Source organism: Ambystoma mexicanum, chromosome 2p (assembly GCF_040938575.1).
Source record: "Ambystoma mexicanum isolate Mex_15411 chromosome 2p, UKY_AmexF1_1, whole genome shotgun sequence".
Classification (NCBI taxonomy): Eukaryota; Metazoa; Chordata; class Amphibia; order Caudata; family Ambystomatidae; genus Ambystoma; species Ambystoma mexicanum.
Genome location: NC_090923.1, coordinates 639,401,892 through 639,417,621, shown reverse-complemented (window position 1 = coordinate 639,417,621; position 15,730 = coordinate 639,401,892). Strand labels below are relative to the sequence as shown.

The 15,730-nt window shown below is 41.5% G+C and overlaps 1 protein-coding gene across 2 annotated transcripts in view; it reads left to right on the top strand.

Annotated features, from left to right (window-relative positions):
• MST1 (macrophage stimulating 1) overlaps window positions 1–15,730 on the top strand; it is a 1,288,434-nt gene that overhangs the window by 911,593 nt on the left and 361,111 nt on the right. Inside the window, exon 13 of one of the 2 annotated variants that reach the window (XM_069644176.1) lies at window positions 9,543–9,599. The exons of the other annotated variant lie outside the window; for it this stretch is intronic. Within the exon in view, the coding sequence (XP_069500277.1) occupies window positions 9,543–9,599 (57 nt within the window). The remainder of the gene's footprint in view (window positions 1–9,542; window positions 9,600–15,730) is intronic. 2 annotated transcript variants of the gene reach the window in all.

Sequence of the window (15,730 nt, the reverse complement as noted above, 5' to 3'; positions counted from 1 at the left end):
TCTTCAGCCAACCTCGATAATCTTTCTTCAGTTTATTAGTTTTTATCCTTAAGGCTATCCTTGATACAATTCCTTTCTTGGCCCAACGGATATCCCTTCTTAGTGATCGTTTCCTATCACGAATAGCCCGATCATAGCTGACCTCTTTCCCCTCCTTCCCCACCATAGTCGGCATTTTACATGTACCATGCTGGCCTGTAAAGATGCTAATCCAGTCCTCAATTAGCTCAGGGGTTAGTTGGTTAAAATGGTCAGCCCAATTTAGATTCCAAACTCCCAAAGCCGTCGTAGCCTTCGCTATATTCCTCTCCGACCACATAATACGGTTTAGGGAGTGATTACTGAGCAATTGGCCTAAATTGGTCTCCATTGTACTAGGTAGTGGGGCACTTAGTATCATGATCAGAGGATCGTGGTCGCTCCACTCATATTCATGCACCTGCATATCATACACATTCCTAGCCACCTCCCAACTTGTGAAGAAATAGTCGAGGGTACTTCCCGATTTTCCATTGCTCCAGGTATTTTTGCCCGGCCTATCACTAAGGGTTCGGCCATTCATTATTTCCAGTTCCCAACACTTAAAAAAGGACAACCAGCCCAATCCCTCCTTGTCCGATATTTGGGAGCCCCACATGCTATTCTTAGAGAGGCGGGGGTTATTGCCGATGCCACTACCCCTATGGATATGGCAGTTTAAGTCCCCAGCCACTATAACAAAGAAATTCTCTTGGTTTAGTTTCCAGTCCACCAGGAGTTCATGTAAGGATCCTTGGATCTGTTCGCTTAACTTAGCGCCCGGGGGATTGTATACATTAACCAGCAGCATATTTTCATTCATACCATTCATATTCATAATCACTTCCACTGCACAGATATAGTCACATTCCAACACTGGTATCTTTTTACTCGGGATCTTATTTGATATTCCAATGGATAGGCCCCCATACGGGCGGCCCCGTTCCCCTTTCTTAGCCAGGGTATGGTATGTCACATAACCATCCATGTCAGTGGGAGATGTTAACCAAGTTTCTTGTAATAATATAATAGGATGTTGGTTAATAAATGATAAAGACCCTTTGTCCGAGAGGAAGTGTTGGTGGCCGTGGGTGTTCCAGCTCACCATAGAGTAATCTCATGGTTGTTGCAACACCCTTGGTAGTGATTCTGCTAGCCACTTCAGAGTATTCTGGATATCAACTAATTGTACCTTGGCCGTAGTTGGTTGCGGAGGTATTCCAGAATTACTCTTAGGTGCAACATAATCCTTACTAGGAAGGGAGGGATCTTCCTTTTCTTTGTCAACGTCCACATCCATACCGATCTGTCTCAGTGATAATTTATGTTTGCGGATTAGTTGGGCAGAGGCCAAAACACAGCAGTGGAGAGCGGAGACATTCGGGTTACGCACCTCCAATGGTTCTACAAAAAGGAAGTCTTCCGATTGAATCACCCGTAGCTGAGGGATCATATGTAGTTTGGCTAACATTGCAGTTCTGTTAAGCCACATATCCCTCTTTTTCTGATTGAGGTTTTTAATTATACAGATTTTACTTGTATAATTTTCTTCCACCTTTGTCGGGGTCTCAGCAGCCATGGGTACTTGGATCGCTTCCTCTTCAGATCCCACGCTCGTATCAGGAATTGAGCATTTGGTCGATTCACCGATGAGACTAAGGGACATTTCCGATTCCAAATCTTCCTGTATTTCACTCGGAGCTTCATGTATTGGCTCCGGGATAATCCAGCCTGATAAAGGACCCGCACCTTTCTTTGCGCGTTTTTTTGTTTTCTTTCCTCTTCTTTTGCTCTTTTTGGATCGGACAGCCACGGGCAACGTGGCCGGTAGAGGGGAGGCAATTTCAACCGCCACATTTTTCGCCGCATCACGTTTCTGTTGCCTGCGCTGTTTTTTTGTTAGCGGCACTGCCATCTCCAGCTCCACCCTTTTTCCAGGATTGGCCTCCTCCGAAGGTACCACAGGACTTATCAAGGCCTCTTCCGTTATTGGTAAAGATGGTGAAGGTGTCATGGTATCATTCGGAGGTGGTAAGCCCATCTGAATGATGGTATTGGTGTGGATTCTTCCGCATAGTTTTAATAGGATTTTCATTGCAAATTGAACAGAAGCCATTGAGGCCTGCAGCTCCACTATAGCAGGCCCGTAGGTATCTTCATTTATTCCACTGTTCCCCACCTCTATATGCTCCAGTTCTTCCTGCTCATTGAAAAGACTAGGGGATGCTGATAAACGCCCCAGCGTGGGCATTGCTGAGACGCTGGGAGTGGGTTGAATGGAAAGTATGCCTGATAAGTCGGAGATCGATCCTTCGATATGTTTAGAACTAGGAACCCTGCTATCACCTAGCTGTTCACTCTGAGCCGGATTCAAAACCTGTGCCTCTATCACCATAGGGCTTTTTACAACAGGGGGGGCGAGTCCATTTGAGGTAGCCATAGATTTTTGAATGGATAGGCAAAGGTCCAGTAGTGAGTTATTATCAATGTCAGTGTAGTTGGTGGAGTCCATAACATCATTAATATTCTGTGGGGATGATAAGATCTCCTTTCCGGATTCTGCATTTTCCAAACCCTTATTCCTTGTGGATTTATTGTTTCCAAACATTGCGGGAATAGTACCCTTTACGGGTAATTCCTGCACCTCTTTACTCGGCGTCTTTTTGACACCCTTAGTTGATTTATCCTGATTTCCTTTGCGTAGGTTATACCGGGCATTGGCTCCTTTGGGTTTAGTCATTGCCAAGGATCCTTGCTCACACACCCACCACAGGAAACTGCTTCAGGGATAGGAGTATTATGTACGTATGCCCAGTGCACGGCACACAACACACCGTAATTACTGTATCAGTGAGGGATCGAAGAAAAGTAAAACCCTCCACAAACTTCCGGTTCGTTCTACACACTTGCACAGTAGATACAATCCTTACCGCTCATTCGGCGTTGTATGGTGATCCCCAAGAGGTCAATTTTCTGGTCCACTTCCACCACGAGCCACCAGTGACCACCAAGGACCACTTGTCCTCCCACTTCTCCGCGCGCGCTCCGCGCTAGGAATGGGTTTATGTAGCGTTGATGCTGCTCACTGCTACTGCTGGGCTCCGCCTCCAAAATTCACTTGCACAAACAAAGGACTCGAGGGAACCACCAAGGACCACTTGTCCTCCCACTTCTCCGCTATGTTTAAGGCCGAGATGAAGGGTGCTGTTAATTTTACCCTTTGATCCATTTCCCACAGTATTTCATGCAGGCCTTGATGTAACTCTGGCCGTGGGGATGAGAATGGAGCTCAACGTGTGATGTCCACAGAATTTATGATCCGTTCTTCCTCTATTGGGTCGATACACAACTGTACTTCGTTTATCTCTGGGAGAGAGATCATCAGCCATTCATCCTCCTCCAGATGGGTTACCACCACCAGAATACTTCCATCGCTCACAAATTGGACTGCCAACTCTCCCAGTTGATATCTGATCTTCCTTAATTTTGGACTGGGCCCGCCAACTGAAAGAAATCTTTTATGTTTCTTTGGTTCTTGACTTTAGGTGTGCCGGATTTTGTGGGGCCGTCAGGCTGTTGTGTGCTTCCCCAACTGGCACGTGAGGGGGGGTCTTTCATTCAACTGGTCCATTGTCACACTTAACGCCTGGTGTATCCCCAGGTCTTTATTTGCAGTTTTTCTCATACTTTGAAACTTCCGGGTAGAGGCTTTATCTGGCACAATAAACCCCTTCAATTGCCTTTTTTTCCTCAGCCCCATCCAAGTTCCCAGATGCTATTATCAATGGTGCAGGAGATGGAACTTGATTTGAATGTTCCTCATTCATAACTGGAGGCGAGTCTCTGAAAATGGCATAATTCCTCCCGTTATCAACTGGATCCACGCCCCCGTTTGAATGACTGATGTTATCCGGTTGAACTGGTGTCTCATTGTTTAATTCGAGTAGATTTCCTTTGTGTCCTTAGTCTTGTTGCCACTTCTCAAATCCTACATGTGTGGCTGTTTTGTCACTTTAATTTTAGTTGATCTTGCAGGCGAACTCGTCTGTGCCTGTTTCACTATTCAAACAGAGTCTGCAGCAATTCTGACTTCATCTATGTGACTCTAGAGCTCTGTGACTCCTCAGTATTCAAATTCTTGAGTGTTGATGTAATAAAATGGTTGTTATTTTGGAGGAGATGAGTGGGAGTTCCTCAGTCAGTATGATCCCCTCCACCCCCGCTCACTGTAGGTACCAACACTGGGACTATTTAGTATGATGTAGGTGAGGTGAATTACGAGAGAGCTAGGATCCCCTGGCTTCACCACTGGGAGCTGGGGTGATTGAAGAGGGTAATTCAAAGGCGGTCTCAGTCCCCCATCTGCTCCCCTTCCTTTGCTTGTATCAGCGTTTGGCGCCTGGCACATGCAGCGTATTCATTTTTAACAGTTTATACTGAAAGTCTCAGGAGTGGCTCAAAGGCTCTAGGCCGACAGTCACCACACTGTGGCTACTATGATTTGGTTTTGTTGGGGTGGTCCCACCACTTAAGGAACAAGTGCATGTTTGTACACTAAGCAGGTTTAATGTGCAATCGTCCGGAAGGAGCTAGATGGCACCGTGGGGCCAAACTAACCCAAGTCTCATCAAACCACATATGTTGATACATTATATACATTTTTGCAACAGTTAAAACACTCCCATATATTTTATTACAATCCACCACCCACACATGATTGGACAACACATATACAAAGAAATCCAACCTTTCTCCAATTCTTCCATTCTCATTGGTCTTCAACTAGCTTAACTACCATCTTCAGATCATATTCATGGTACACCCCTTCTTGGGATTTGTCCATGGTAGGTTGTGACCTCATTGCACAATAGAACAAGGTGAATTATATGTATTAGAGTAATTACCAGGTCTTTCCAGCAGCCTCCTCTTCGCCCTTAAAACGCCAAACACAAAACACTACACACATCGCACCCGCGCTTCGCACAGGCTTGATGATTTATTGGTACCTCCTTCGGAAGTTTAAAGGCCCAGTAAAGCAGACATTTCTTTGTTAGAATAAACACTTTATTTTTTTCAAATGTCAATTCGAATTTTGTGGACTATATGGATGTTTGTGTCGGCACGATCTCATTATGTTGATGTCACATGGGTGTCTGACCGTAGCCAACGTACTACCAAGTTTTCAGCATCATCCAGGCACTTTAAATTAGTTTGCGAATGTAACCACCCGGTCGCCATCCATTTAGGCCCCTGAGTGACGTCACACCATGCGACGAGGTTCGTGATCAACAGACATGTCTGTAACTTCATGACACACATTTAATTAGTTTGCGAACGGCATTACTCGGTTGCAATCTGACTAGGGTGAGCGAGTGACATCCCACCATGTGCCATCCTCATGAAGCCTACCAAGTAAGATCGTGAACGCCGCAGCAAATATGCGTGACGTCATGGGGGTGCATTATAGTTCACGAAGCTCGCGAACATCATTGTGTGACCACGCCTGTGCGATGCAATTACGTGTCCGTGACGGGTGTCCATGCTTCGCAGACAACTTGAAATCCAATTTCCGGCCACTCAAGCAACTTTGAAGTTGAAAGTTTGCCCTTCAACAACTGCTAGTACCATTCTTAGTTCTCTGAACATTTTACAACTTTTCACAGCCTTTTCTAGACTCTGAAGTCCGTGGACAGGAGGAAAGACTGTGAACAGTTCCTCCAAAGGGACCCACCCGTTTCTTTTAGTCATCCTCAATCTGGCAGGGTTACTGAGAGGAGCTTCTCTTTGGGAGCTTGAAACCTTCACCTGGAGCACAGAATAGCATCCGTTATAGCCCTCCCTCCTCCTCCTCGGGGGCCAACACCACTACCACCTGGACTGGGGAACAGGGGCACTGCATCAGATGTGCTGCATGAGGAAGATTAGGATGTAGTAGAGGAGGTACCTACTACAGCGGCTGGTTGGAAGGAGTCATGGGTGTGGAGGTTTTTCACCACCATCCGTGGAGTGCTAAAAGCACAAGCTGCCTGTGTGCGCTAAACTTTTGACACACTCTCCATGCACCGCCACACCAGGACATTTCACCTGACTGCCCTGAGATAGGCAATTCCCTACTCTGGATGTATACCTACCTCCTCTACTACACCCTCATCAACTACTCCTGACAACACATCATTATCATTCCAACTCAGTGGGGCATAGGATTCCTTCTGCTGCCTTACAGGCCATACAAGAGGCTGTTGACCCATATATTTCGCATTCAACAATTCTCTGTGTTCACTGAGACATGCTTATCTGTAGGGGGAGCAAATCACAAGCGCCTTTGAGGCAGCTGTAAAGGCGCACAAAAAGGATTCCCTTTACTTTTTTTTTTAAAACCAAGCTCTACATCTTCCCTTGTCCACTTGTCCCTGCCTTAAGGTGGTTAGTGCCCCTTCCCTCCCTCCCCATCCCTCCTTAACTCCATCTGCCCCCTCAACCCCCAAAAAAGCAAAATACAAAAAAGAGGTTCCATGGGTAACCGCCTTTCAAAGTTTAAAAATAGAATGACAAATTTAAAAAACGTTTAGTCTTGTAGACTCCATCTACTTTACATTTATGCTTAGAGTAGTTAAACTGTATAAGAATCTCAAATGTTTTCATTAGCATTACATTTTATTTTAATGAAAATACTGGAGCAGTTGTATAGCAGAGAAAAACATAAGGTGACAGAAATAATGTTCTGTCCCATCCCTTTTCTCTGCCATGCAAAATATCAAACATAAGGTGTAACATGATTGAGAGGTGTTTCAGCCATACTCGAGTCTTTTACACTTCCTATTCACATTACATCACCCAACACCATGACTTCCTCTACTTTTGTGCCCCATTTAAGTCTGCGGACTGAGAATATGTCCGTGGACTACACGGTGGAAAAAGAGGATTTTAACTTCACTTTACTGCTTCTTTTCTTACTATAACGTTGGCTCTTAAGAGCCTTTTTTTCATTTTCTTTTTCTTAATATGCATATCTACCGTATGTACCAACAAATATTGTAATACATATTATTTTACAAAAACTGTTGCGCTGCATTCTGAATATTAGAAAGAAAAAGCTAATTTCCTACATCTTGTAAGAATGCACATACAGCTTTATTGGTATTCCGCCTTGCTTTTTCGATTTGTGGACAAAACAAGTGTGATCACTTCCACATTTGTCTTTGAATAATTCGTGAAAAAGTAAACTTTGTGTTTGAAAAAGGCCCATTAGCCTTCTAAAAGTATCTTTCATGCAAACTGCAAAGCTATTCTAGTTACCTATCTTAAACTATTGCCTCTACAATATACTATAATCATTTCTGGATTTTTCAAATGCAGCAGATCTTCACACATGGGTAATCATTGACTCAATTCCATTTCACGAACTCAATGCCATACCAACTCCACTTTTTGTAGTCCAAGATTATCAGAGATGCCAAGCTGCTCAGAATGTATCTTCACCCAATGAATCCACAAATCTCCTGATATCCAAACAGTCGTCTTGTTATGTCCATGCTTTCAACAATTCAAGCAAGAAATTAGGCACTTGTCCTCCTCTGCAGTTGATCTCCTCCTTCACAAACAGTTAACCTAATTGGTTGAGCCTCCCTCTGTCCTAGGCCATCCGTGATGTCCACAGCCTCCACAGTGCTTTCTTCATGCAGAGCATGATGAAAGGGCCAGGATGGCACGTGCGATAGGTTTGCAGATGTCCATGGATGTTCAAACACAGGGCAGCCCTTTTACACTGTTTACCTTATCTCTGTAACACTATCTGAGTGGCTACATTCAAACAGTCACACATCCATCCACCAATCACATCCAAAAACTCTACATGTAACCCTGTCCCCTCAGTTCAACAGTCCAGATGTACCTTTCAGCTCGGAGTGGATTTATCCTGTGATTCAGAGCCTCCTCTATCACAGAGTATATAACAAATGTTTACAGATTTCAATTTGCAGATTCAACCTCTAGATTCCACAATCTACATCTAAGAAAACATACTATGGGTATTCTTTCATTTTCAAAAATATTTTGTTTTACCACCTTTTGTAATATAACTTAAACAATATTGTCTATTGCTGCAAAACATACTTCACTACGGCACCAATGACTACTTTAAACAAGCTTTTAGCCAAGCCATGCCAACAGTTTGAGCTTGTGTGTAGGCATGGGAAAGTCCCTTCCCAGCCACAGCCGTATTGGTATTCACTACACATTGTTAGTAGCAGGTGTAAAATGTTGCCAGTACCTGGCCTTCTAATAGCAGTACCTGGCAAAAGCTTAAAACATTGGCACAAGCCAGAAATGTTGGGTTTGCAAATGCTTGTTTTAAACATGCCTTCAGTGGCTTTGCCTATGCTTGTTTTTAACGGGACATCATTGAAGGGCACGCAGAATGCTTCTAAATCACATGACTGAAGGCAGTCCATAAGATATTTTTCAATTAAGAAATCAGCTTTCAGAAGACTGCTTTCAGAAAGCACTATCGCACACTATGAATGCAAAGTTTGATGGTAAGGCTTGATTAAAGTGAGCTCAAAGAATTCCTATGAGGAGAGGTTTTCTGTGGGCAGTGGCAGGAATGGGTGGGAATGGCCATAGGTATTAGCATGGCCATGGACAGGCAGTGGGTGGGCACATAACCGAACGACACCTACAGACTCTGCGTCCCTCCTCATAAGGCTTTCCTCTAGGTGCCTCCTTATGGGCCTACCTCCCTATCTGTAGTCCAATGCAATCATTTCGGCTTATAGGTGCATGAGAGGTGGCAACATTTTGAATTTTTTTTTTTTACAAAGAAGGAAAACATACTTGCCAAACACTCCCATAGCACTATCAACTGGCACTTAATGTGAGCAGGTGCAAAATGTTGCAACTACATGGCCATCTGGTAGCACTGCCTAGAAAATACCATATCCTTGGACATAAGCCAAAACTGCTGCCATCGCTAAACCTCTTTTTAAGAGCACATAGTTCTAAAGAAATCCACTTTCTGAAGGCAGAACTCTTTACAGCAGCAATTAAAACATTGACTCTCAAAAACTGTTCTTAAAAAAGCAAACAGCCACTTAACAAGAAACTTTGATGGTAATGCTGGATTAAAGCAAGCTAACACACTTCCAATTACAATGCGTTTTGGCAGGTAGGGGGCATGAACTGTGTTGTAATTCCTATAATCATTACCATGGACAGACACAATCAGTGGGTGCACAAATAACCAATCAACAGATAGCCAAGTATCCCTTATATTAAATGTATCCTTATATGAACTCTAATACAACATGTTTACCTTAATGCTGGCTCTACACAAACTCAAACTTAAATTCCTTCTCTCAAAACTCAAAACCTATGCCACTATTATTATACATTATTTTAACACACTTCACTACAGGAGCCATCTCACAACTCAATTTACTGCTTTTTTAATAACTTCTGCTACCATAACAAGTGCCAAGCCCTACTACTTAAACCAGTTCACGATTACTTATTTTTGACATTTACAGAAAAAAAGATTACCAAAGAAACCTACAGAAGAAAGAAAACTCTTCCATGTCCACAAAGTAAGTATATTAATGTACCATGTATGTCACCATAATTGTAATAACATAAGTCTGTGTATTAGCCTAAAAACTCATGTTTTACTCTACAATATTGTATTACACTCTTGCTCATCCTTTGCAGCAATCGCATTCTTTTCCATTACTGCACAGCATTCCTCCTCATTCAATAGCACCACCACTCCCTTATTCACTAACACCACCACTTTCTCTCATATACCTTCACAAGCAACAATTCATTCATTCTTACATTTCCCCAACCTCATACCATTACTCAAATCCAATCCAACAACTATCTTCCTCATTGCATTACAGAATATGAATACACATTACTATCCATAAACTCTTCCTCATCCCTCTAGAATTACACCCACAAAACCCTCATCACTGTACAATAACTCATTCCATTACAGCAATCACGCTGTTTTCCATCAAGGCACAACATTCCGCCGTATTCAACAACATCACCACTCCCTTATTGACTAACACCACCACTATGCAACACATACCACTACAAGCACCTTACCACACATTTCCAATCATGTACCCATACTTATACCACACAACACTTCCCAATTACAATCTATCATTTACCCAACACCACAGAGTTATACAACCACTCTCTACCAACCCTTCTTACCACACATATCTTAACTATATATCTCTCTGCTTCATATTAGTCCCACAACAACCTTCTTTATCATCCCAGTACTGACCATTATTCTCCATAAACTCCAAAGAATCCAAAATGCTGTGGCCGCCTCCTCATTGACTCCTTCCCAGAGAGCACATCAGCACCGCACTGAGAGTCCTACACTGGCTCCCTTTTGGTCGACAAACTACCTTTAAAGCCATGTGTATTACTCCCCTCCCTCCAGGACACTCCAATCCGGCACAGCTTTTCTCCTAGCTATCCTCCAATATAACTGTATTAGACTGGATAGATCCTCCTTCTCCGTCCAAGCTCCCACTATCTGGAACTCTCTGCCTCGCCACATCCGTAGCATTGACAATCACCTCACATTTTGAAAGGCCCTCAAAACCTGGCTTTTTCCTTCCTCCTCTTGAAATCCCTTTTCCACTCTATGCTTGATTGCTCCTCACTTACAAGTACGGGCCCAGACCCAACAAAATACCTACAATTTCAAACCACTGCGGATGCCAGCAGCGTTCAAATGGCATACCGTGATAAACTCACCCCTTCCATTCCAGCAGACGAACATACATCCTTCCACCCCCGCACCCTTCCAGTTTAACTTGGGTTATAGGGCACGGTATGCACTTTAATGGTTTTTGGGGGGTAGGCATAGAGATGCACTAAGATGCACTTAGATGGTTCTTCCCTTTGGGCGCGGGAAACAATACCATTGGTCTTAGGCCATAGATGGCAATGTCTAGTTAATTTACTTGCCTATTGCGCTCAAATAATGCCACCAGCCAGTTCCTTCCCAATTGTAGTATGCTAACCCCACAAGATGAGGCACTCGAATGACCAGCCTATAGCCTTGAGACACCTAAGAAAACGACACTGAAGACAAAATCTGTCAGAGTGTAAGGTATGTATAAATCACACTAAGTATGTGGACACATGCCGCAGGCACGGCTCCTCATCCATGCATTCTAGAATAGCCATCCGCACTGAAACCCTTGATGTGCCTCAACACCTCTGGCATTAGACGGCAACAACCTACTCAAATTCAATCTAGCTGGGCACACATAGTTCCTGTACTAGCACTCTATCTTAGCCACCAGCAGCACCTGCCCGCATACCTGACCTCTGTGTTGCTTACTGGGTCCCAGCCAGTCTCCTAAGTCATAACCCGGCAGAATGCACACACGCATCTTAAAGTAAACTTTTAGAATTTCCCATACCTAAACTTTGATCCCAGAGGGTGTTCCAGCCATACAAATGGGGAAAAGGCGCTATATAAATGACTACAATACATTTTCTTTCCTAAACCACTCTTTCTCTCATATACATTCAATAGCAACAATTAATTCATTCTTGTATTTCACCATCCTTATACCATTACTTAAATCAAATTATTTTTAATTATCTCACATCCCTCTTCCTCATACCATTACACCACACATCAACACATTTTTTCTGTACAGAAATGTTACTACATACCTTGCATTATCTATACATTCCTCTTCCACTTCAAACTATCCAACTATAATCTCCATTATCTAACGCTCCTCTTTCTCTTCCCAGTACTCAAAATGTATCTATATATTCCTATTTACAACACTCATCTAACACCAATGCATTTCTTCCTCCATTGACCCTTCCTCATACCATTACTGAAACCAAATTACTTTAATTATCTTTACCTCTAGCAACGTTGATGTAGCCACAGTAAAACATTCAAAGAAATCAGTTTTACAAAATAAATTCCAGGACAGAGTTCTTGCAATCTCGTAAAAAAATCCGAAAAGTAACGTTCTACACTTCAAAACTACCAGAAAAAAAATTATCCTTGGAGCTCTGATTGACAGCGCATTCAACCTAAAACAGCATTTTTTAGGTTACTTTTAAAAAGAATGAAACCACTAACTCCATTAACAAACCACAAAAACAACTTAAAAACATGCGCATTTTCAATGTAAATAGTTTTTCTAACTTTTGTGGAGGTGAATGGTTTCACACCAGTAGCACAGAACCATATTTCAATGAAGAAGTATATAAACCACAACAAACTAACACAATTGCCATGGACCGTAATGGACGAGGCTATGAAATACTAGCAGAGACCATAATGACAAAAGAAACCTAAATAGAAAAATCTTCCCCAACAAACTTTGAAACAAGTGTTCATTTTGTCCAGACAAATCGTCCAGTGTACAAACTGACTTGCAGCTCAATATGCAGTGTTCGCCAACAATCATTCAAATTTTTACAACAATTCCTCAGTCACTGTTAAAACAAAACACTAAAGTAGAATCAAAATGTTACAAACCATGCACAACCACACTGGACTATGAGGGCATTAATTAGCCTCCATTTCGGGAACTGCTTGTAAAAGCACCATCAATCATATTAAAATTTTAGAAACGCACCATTCTACAATGCTAAACCTTGTGCATAGATTGTACAATGCAAAATGTCCCGCTCTAGACCTACAACAATTAAATGTCAATCTCCTAAATGGAACAGCCGAAGAACTCCTCAGACAAATGCAACACATACAAAGCAAACATTTGGGAAGTGCAGTAGATTTTGAAAACCCAGTTAATGTTGAAAATATAAACTAACAACTTTCCAACAGTAACCTCCATACAAACGCATACAAAAAAGAAATGGCAAAGTTTCAAAAAAATTCCAGACAAAGTAGGTGTCTGTTGTCGTAGAACTTTCTATAAGAAAAGTATACAATGTGTAGATATGGCCTATAAAATAGAAGATAATGAATAATCACAATGGTTCAGTTAGCTTTATGTTGAACAGCACAAGATAAATACAAAATAACTGATCCCTTAATGCTGTGCTCATACTGCAATACGAAGCTTGATAATGATCAAATGCAATCGGGGACTATCAATAATAACATAGAAATATTTTAACTTCCAAAAGCTCTGCAACAACTTAATCTGTATGAAAGTATTATAATTTAACCATAGACCCATTCAAAGCTACAATAAGTCTCCAACCAACAAATGCCTTTGAGTAATTCTGATGACGGCAATTTGGCAGTTGCCAAATTGCGGTCATTAGAATTACTCAAAGGCATTTGTGGCAAAATAGTATACTTAACATTAGACCTTAATAAAAATGTAGAAATACTAGGAGTAGGACGACCAGTATGACAATCTTTGATTTGACTAGTTAATGGTGTGCCAACAAAATTGGCAACAATGATTTGGCTTAAACAAAGTTAATGAAGCCCTAGAATATCTTAAATAAAACAATGAATACTACAAAGATATAAACCTAGAAGAAAACTTAAAAGAAAGCACCCAACTATATGAAGATGTACCACAAACTGGCCAATTTGAACGTGTTTGTCCTATCACTATGGACAACATTTTAGAACCGTATACAGTTCACCCACTAAATTCCAAAGACACCATGGAATATGCATAAGAATCATATCAAGCCAAAGGGTCTCCAGTGAGCATATGGGAAAACAGTTTAGAAGCATGTTGTTTTCCACAATTCTTGCCTGCACGAAAAGGAGCAAGACACAATGAAAGACCCATACAAATCAGTGCATTAGAATATCGTTCTCTACAAATGTATTCGGAAGATCCAAGATACCAGCAAAATGTTGAATACATTTTCCACCTCTTGTTCGAATGGTAAACTAGCAACTCTGTTACGAAGTTGCACACACACTACAAACAGGTACTCATTTCCTAAACATGTCAGCTCCTGAACTCCTTCAAAGTATAAAAGACAAAGATGAAGTGTTAGTCAAGTATTACAAATCTCTTGGAAATTATGCGTGCTACCAAAGATTACTGGTTCTGACATCATTCTGATGTACATTGTATGTTAAGGAACCTAGGCCCATCGTTTGTTACTTTTAAGTTGTGCAAAGTATGCATGGGATGACTTGCATGACTTTCTACTCACTGCAAACCAAAATCAAGAAGGAATAGACATAAAAAGTTCAATGTCTCAAGATACTTTCACCATCATTTCATTGCCATGTTACACTACATCTGTAATAAAAACTGTCTTCCACTCGAAGAAGTAGAACACTCCTTTTGGAGAAAAGAATAGCAATCCAGAGGGGCACCACGCATCCTTATGCTTTTGTGGATATAAAATGCTCCCAAATTTGGCCATGATAGTGATGACCATGTTTTACAATTGATTGAAAATGACATTACCTATGAAATCCCTTCAGAAGACCTACATAATGACCTACGTACACTCATTTTACATTTCCAAAGAAATAAGTGTGTCAAATATTGCTGACATCGATATAAAAACAAAGGGAAATACTTCACCAATTGTTGCTTTGGATTCCCTAGACCAGTTTGTTCCAAAGGTCAAGCAAATAGTTTCATGTCTTCGCTTAGCCACATTGTCAAAGGCAATTTTCCGAAAAACACATACCACATTAAAAAAGATGAGGCATCCAAGTACATCAATGATTACAATCCTATCATTGCCCTCTTGTGGAATGTTAATATAGACATTCAATACATTGCAGACAATTCAAGAGCCGTTGCAAGCTATGTCACAGCTTATCTCATCAAACCTGAGAAGACTGAGCTAAAAGACCTTTTTGTTTGACATATCATCCCAAGGAATATAAGGGCAAGGAAAGCGTTCTTTTTTGTTAAAGGGGGGCTTGACTCAGAAAAGGCGTTTGGCATAAACAAGAAAAGAGGAGAGTCAACAGCTACCCCTGGTCAATCGTGTAGAGGAGGTAGGCTTAAAAGAGGCAGGGAGCTAGTTTGCAATTACTAGCCATTAAAGGTCACAGATAGGTTAGAAAGAGGTTGGATAAGGATTACATTTATTCATAGATTCGGACACGCATCTAAAAATAGTAGGTTCATAACAGAAAAAACACAGATACAGACTTGAAAGAGTCACATATGAGCCTCATTTGGCTTACAATGGAAAGTATAACAGGTGACAAACTGTTATTACATCACAGTTGGATAAGTGAGGGTTAGTAGCATACATATATAATCTGGATTTCAAATACTACTGTTAGACTAGTAGTATGTTATTGCTGTACCAGCGGGGAGCCCGGGAGACTCAAAGCAAAAGCCACTGCAATCATAAATACAACAACATTGTATTTATTATTACAGTGAATATCTAAAATAAAACACAGAAAGCACTTACCAGCAAACAGGATCCTGACTGTATTCTCTGCTCTCCGGGAGTAATGAAGCAAAAGCCACCTACTGGTAGCTTTTGTCTATTACAGCTGGCTGGCTTTTGCTTCATTATTGCCGCGAGGGCAGAGCTTAACACAAGAACAGGAGGCTCATCCATTTCACAAATCTTGAGTTTGAGCCTGATTTGCTCAAAATTTTACATAGGAACTTTCTTTAAAAATATTTTTTATATCTATTTTTGATTATGGCCCATCCTTTGAGCCAATAAAAAATTTAGAGTGGACTATTCTTTTAAGTTGTGAAGGAAGCTTAGTAAGTCTTTAAAAATC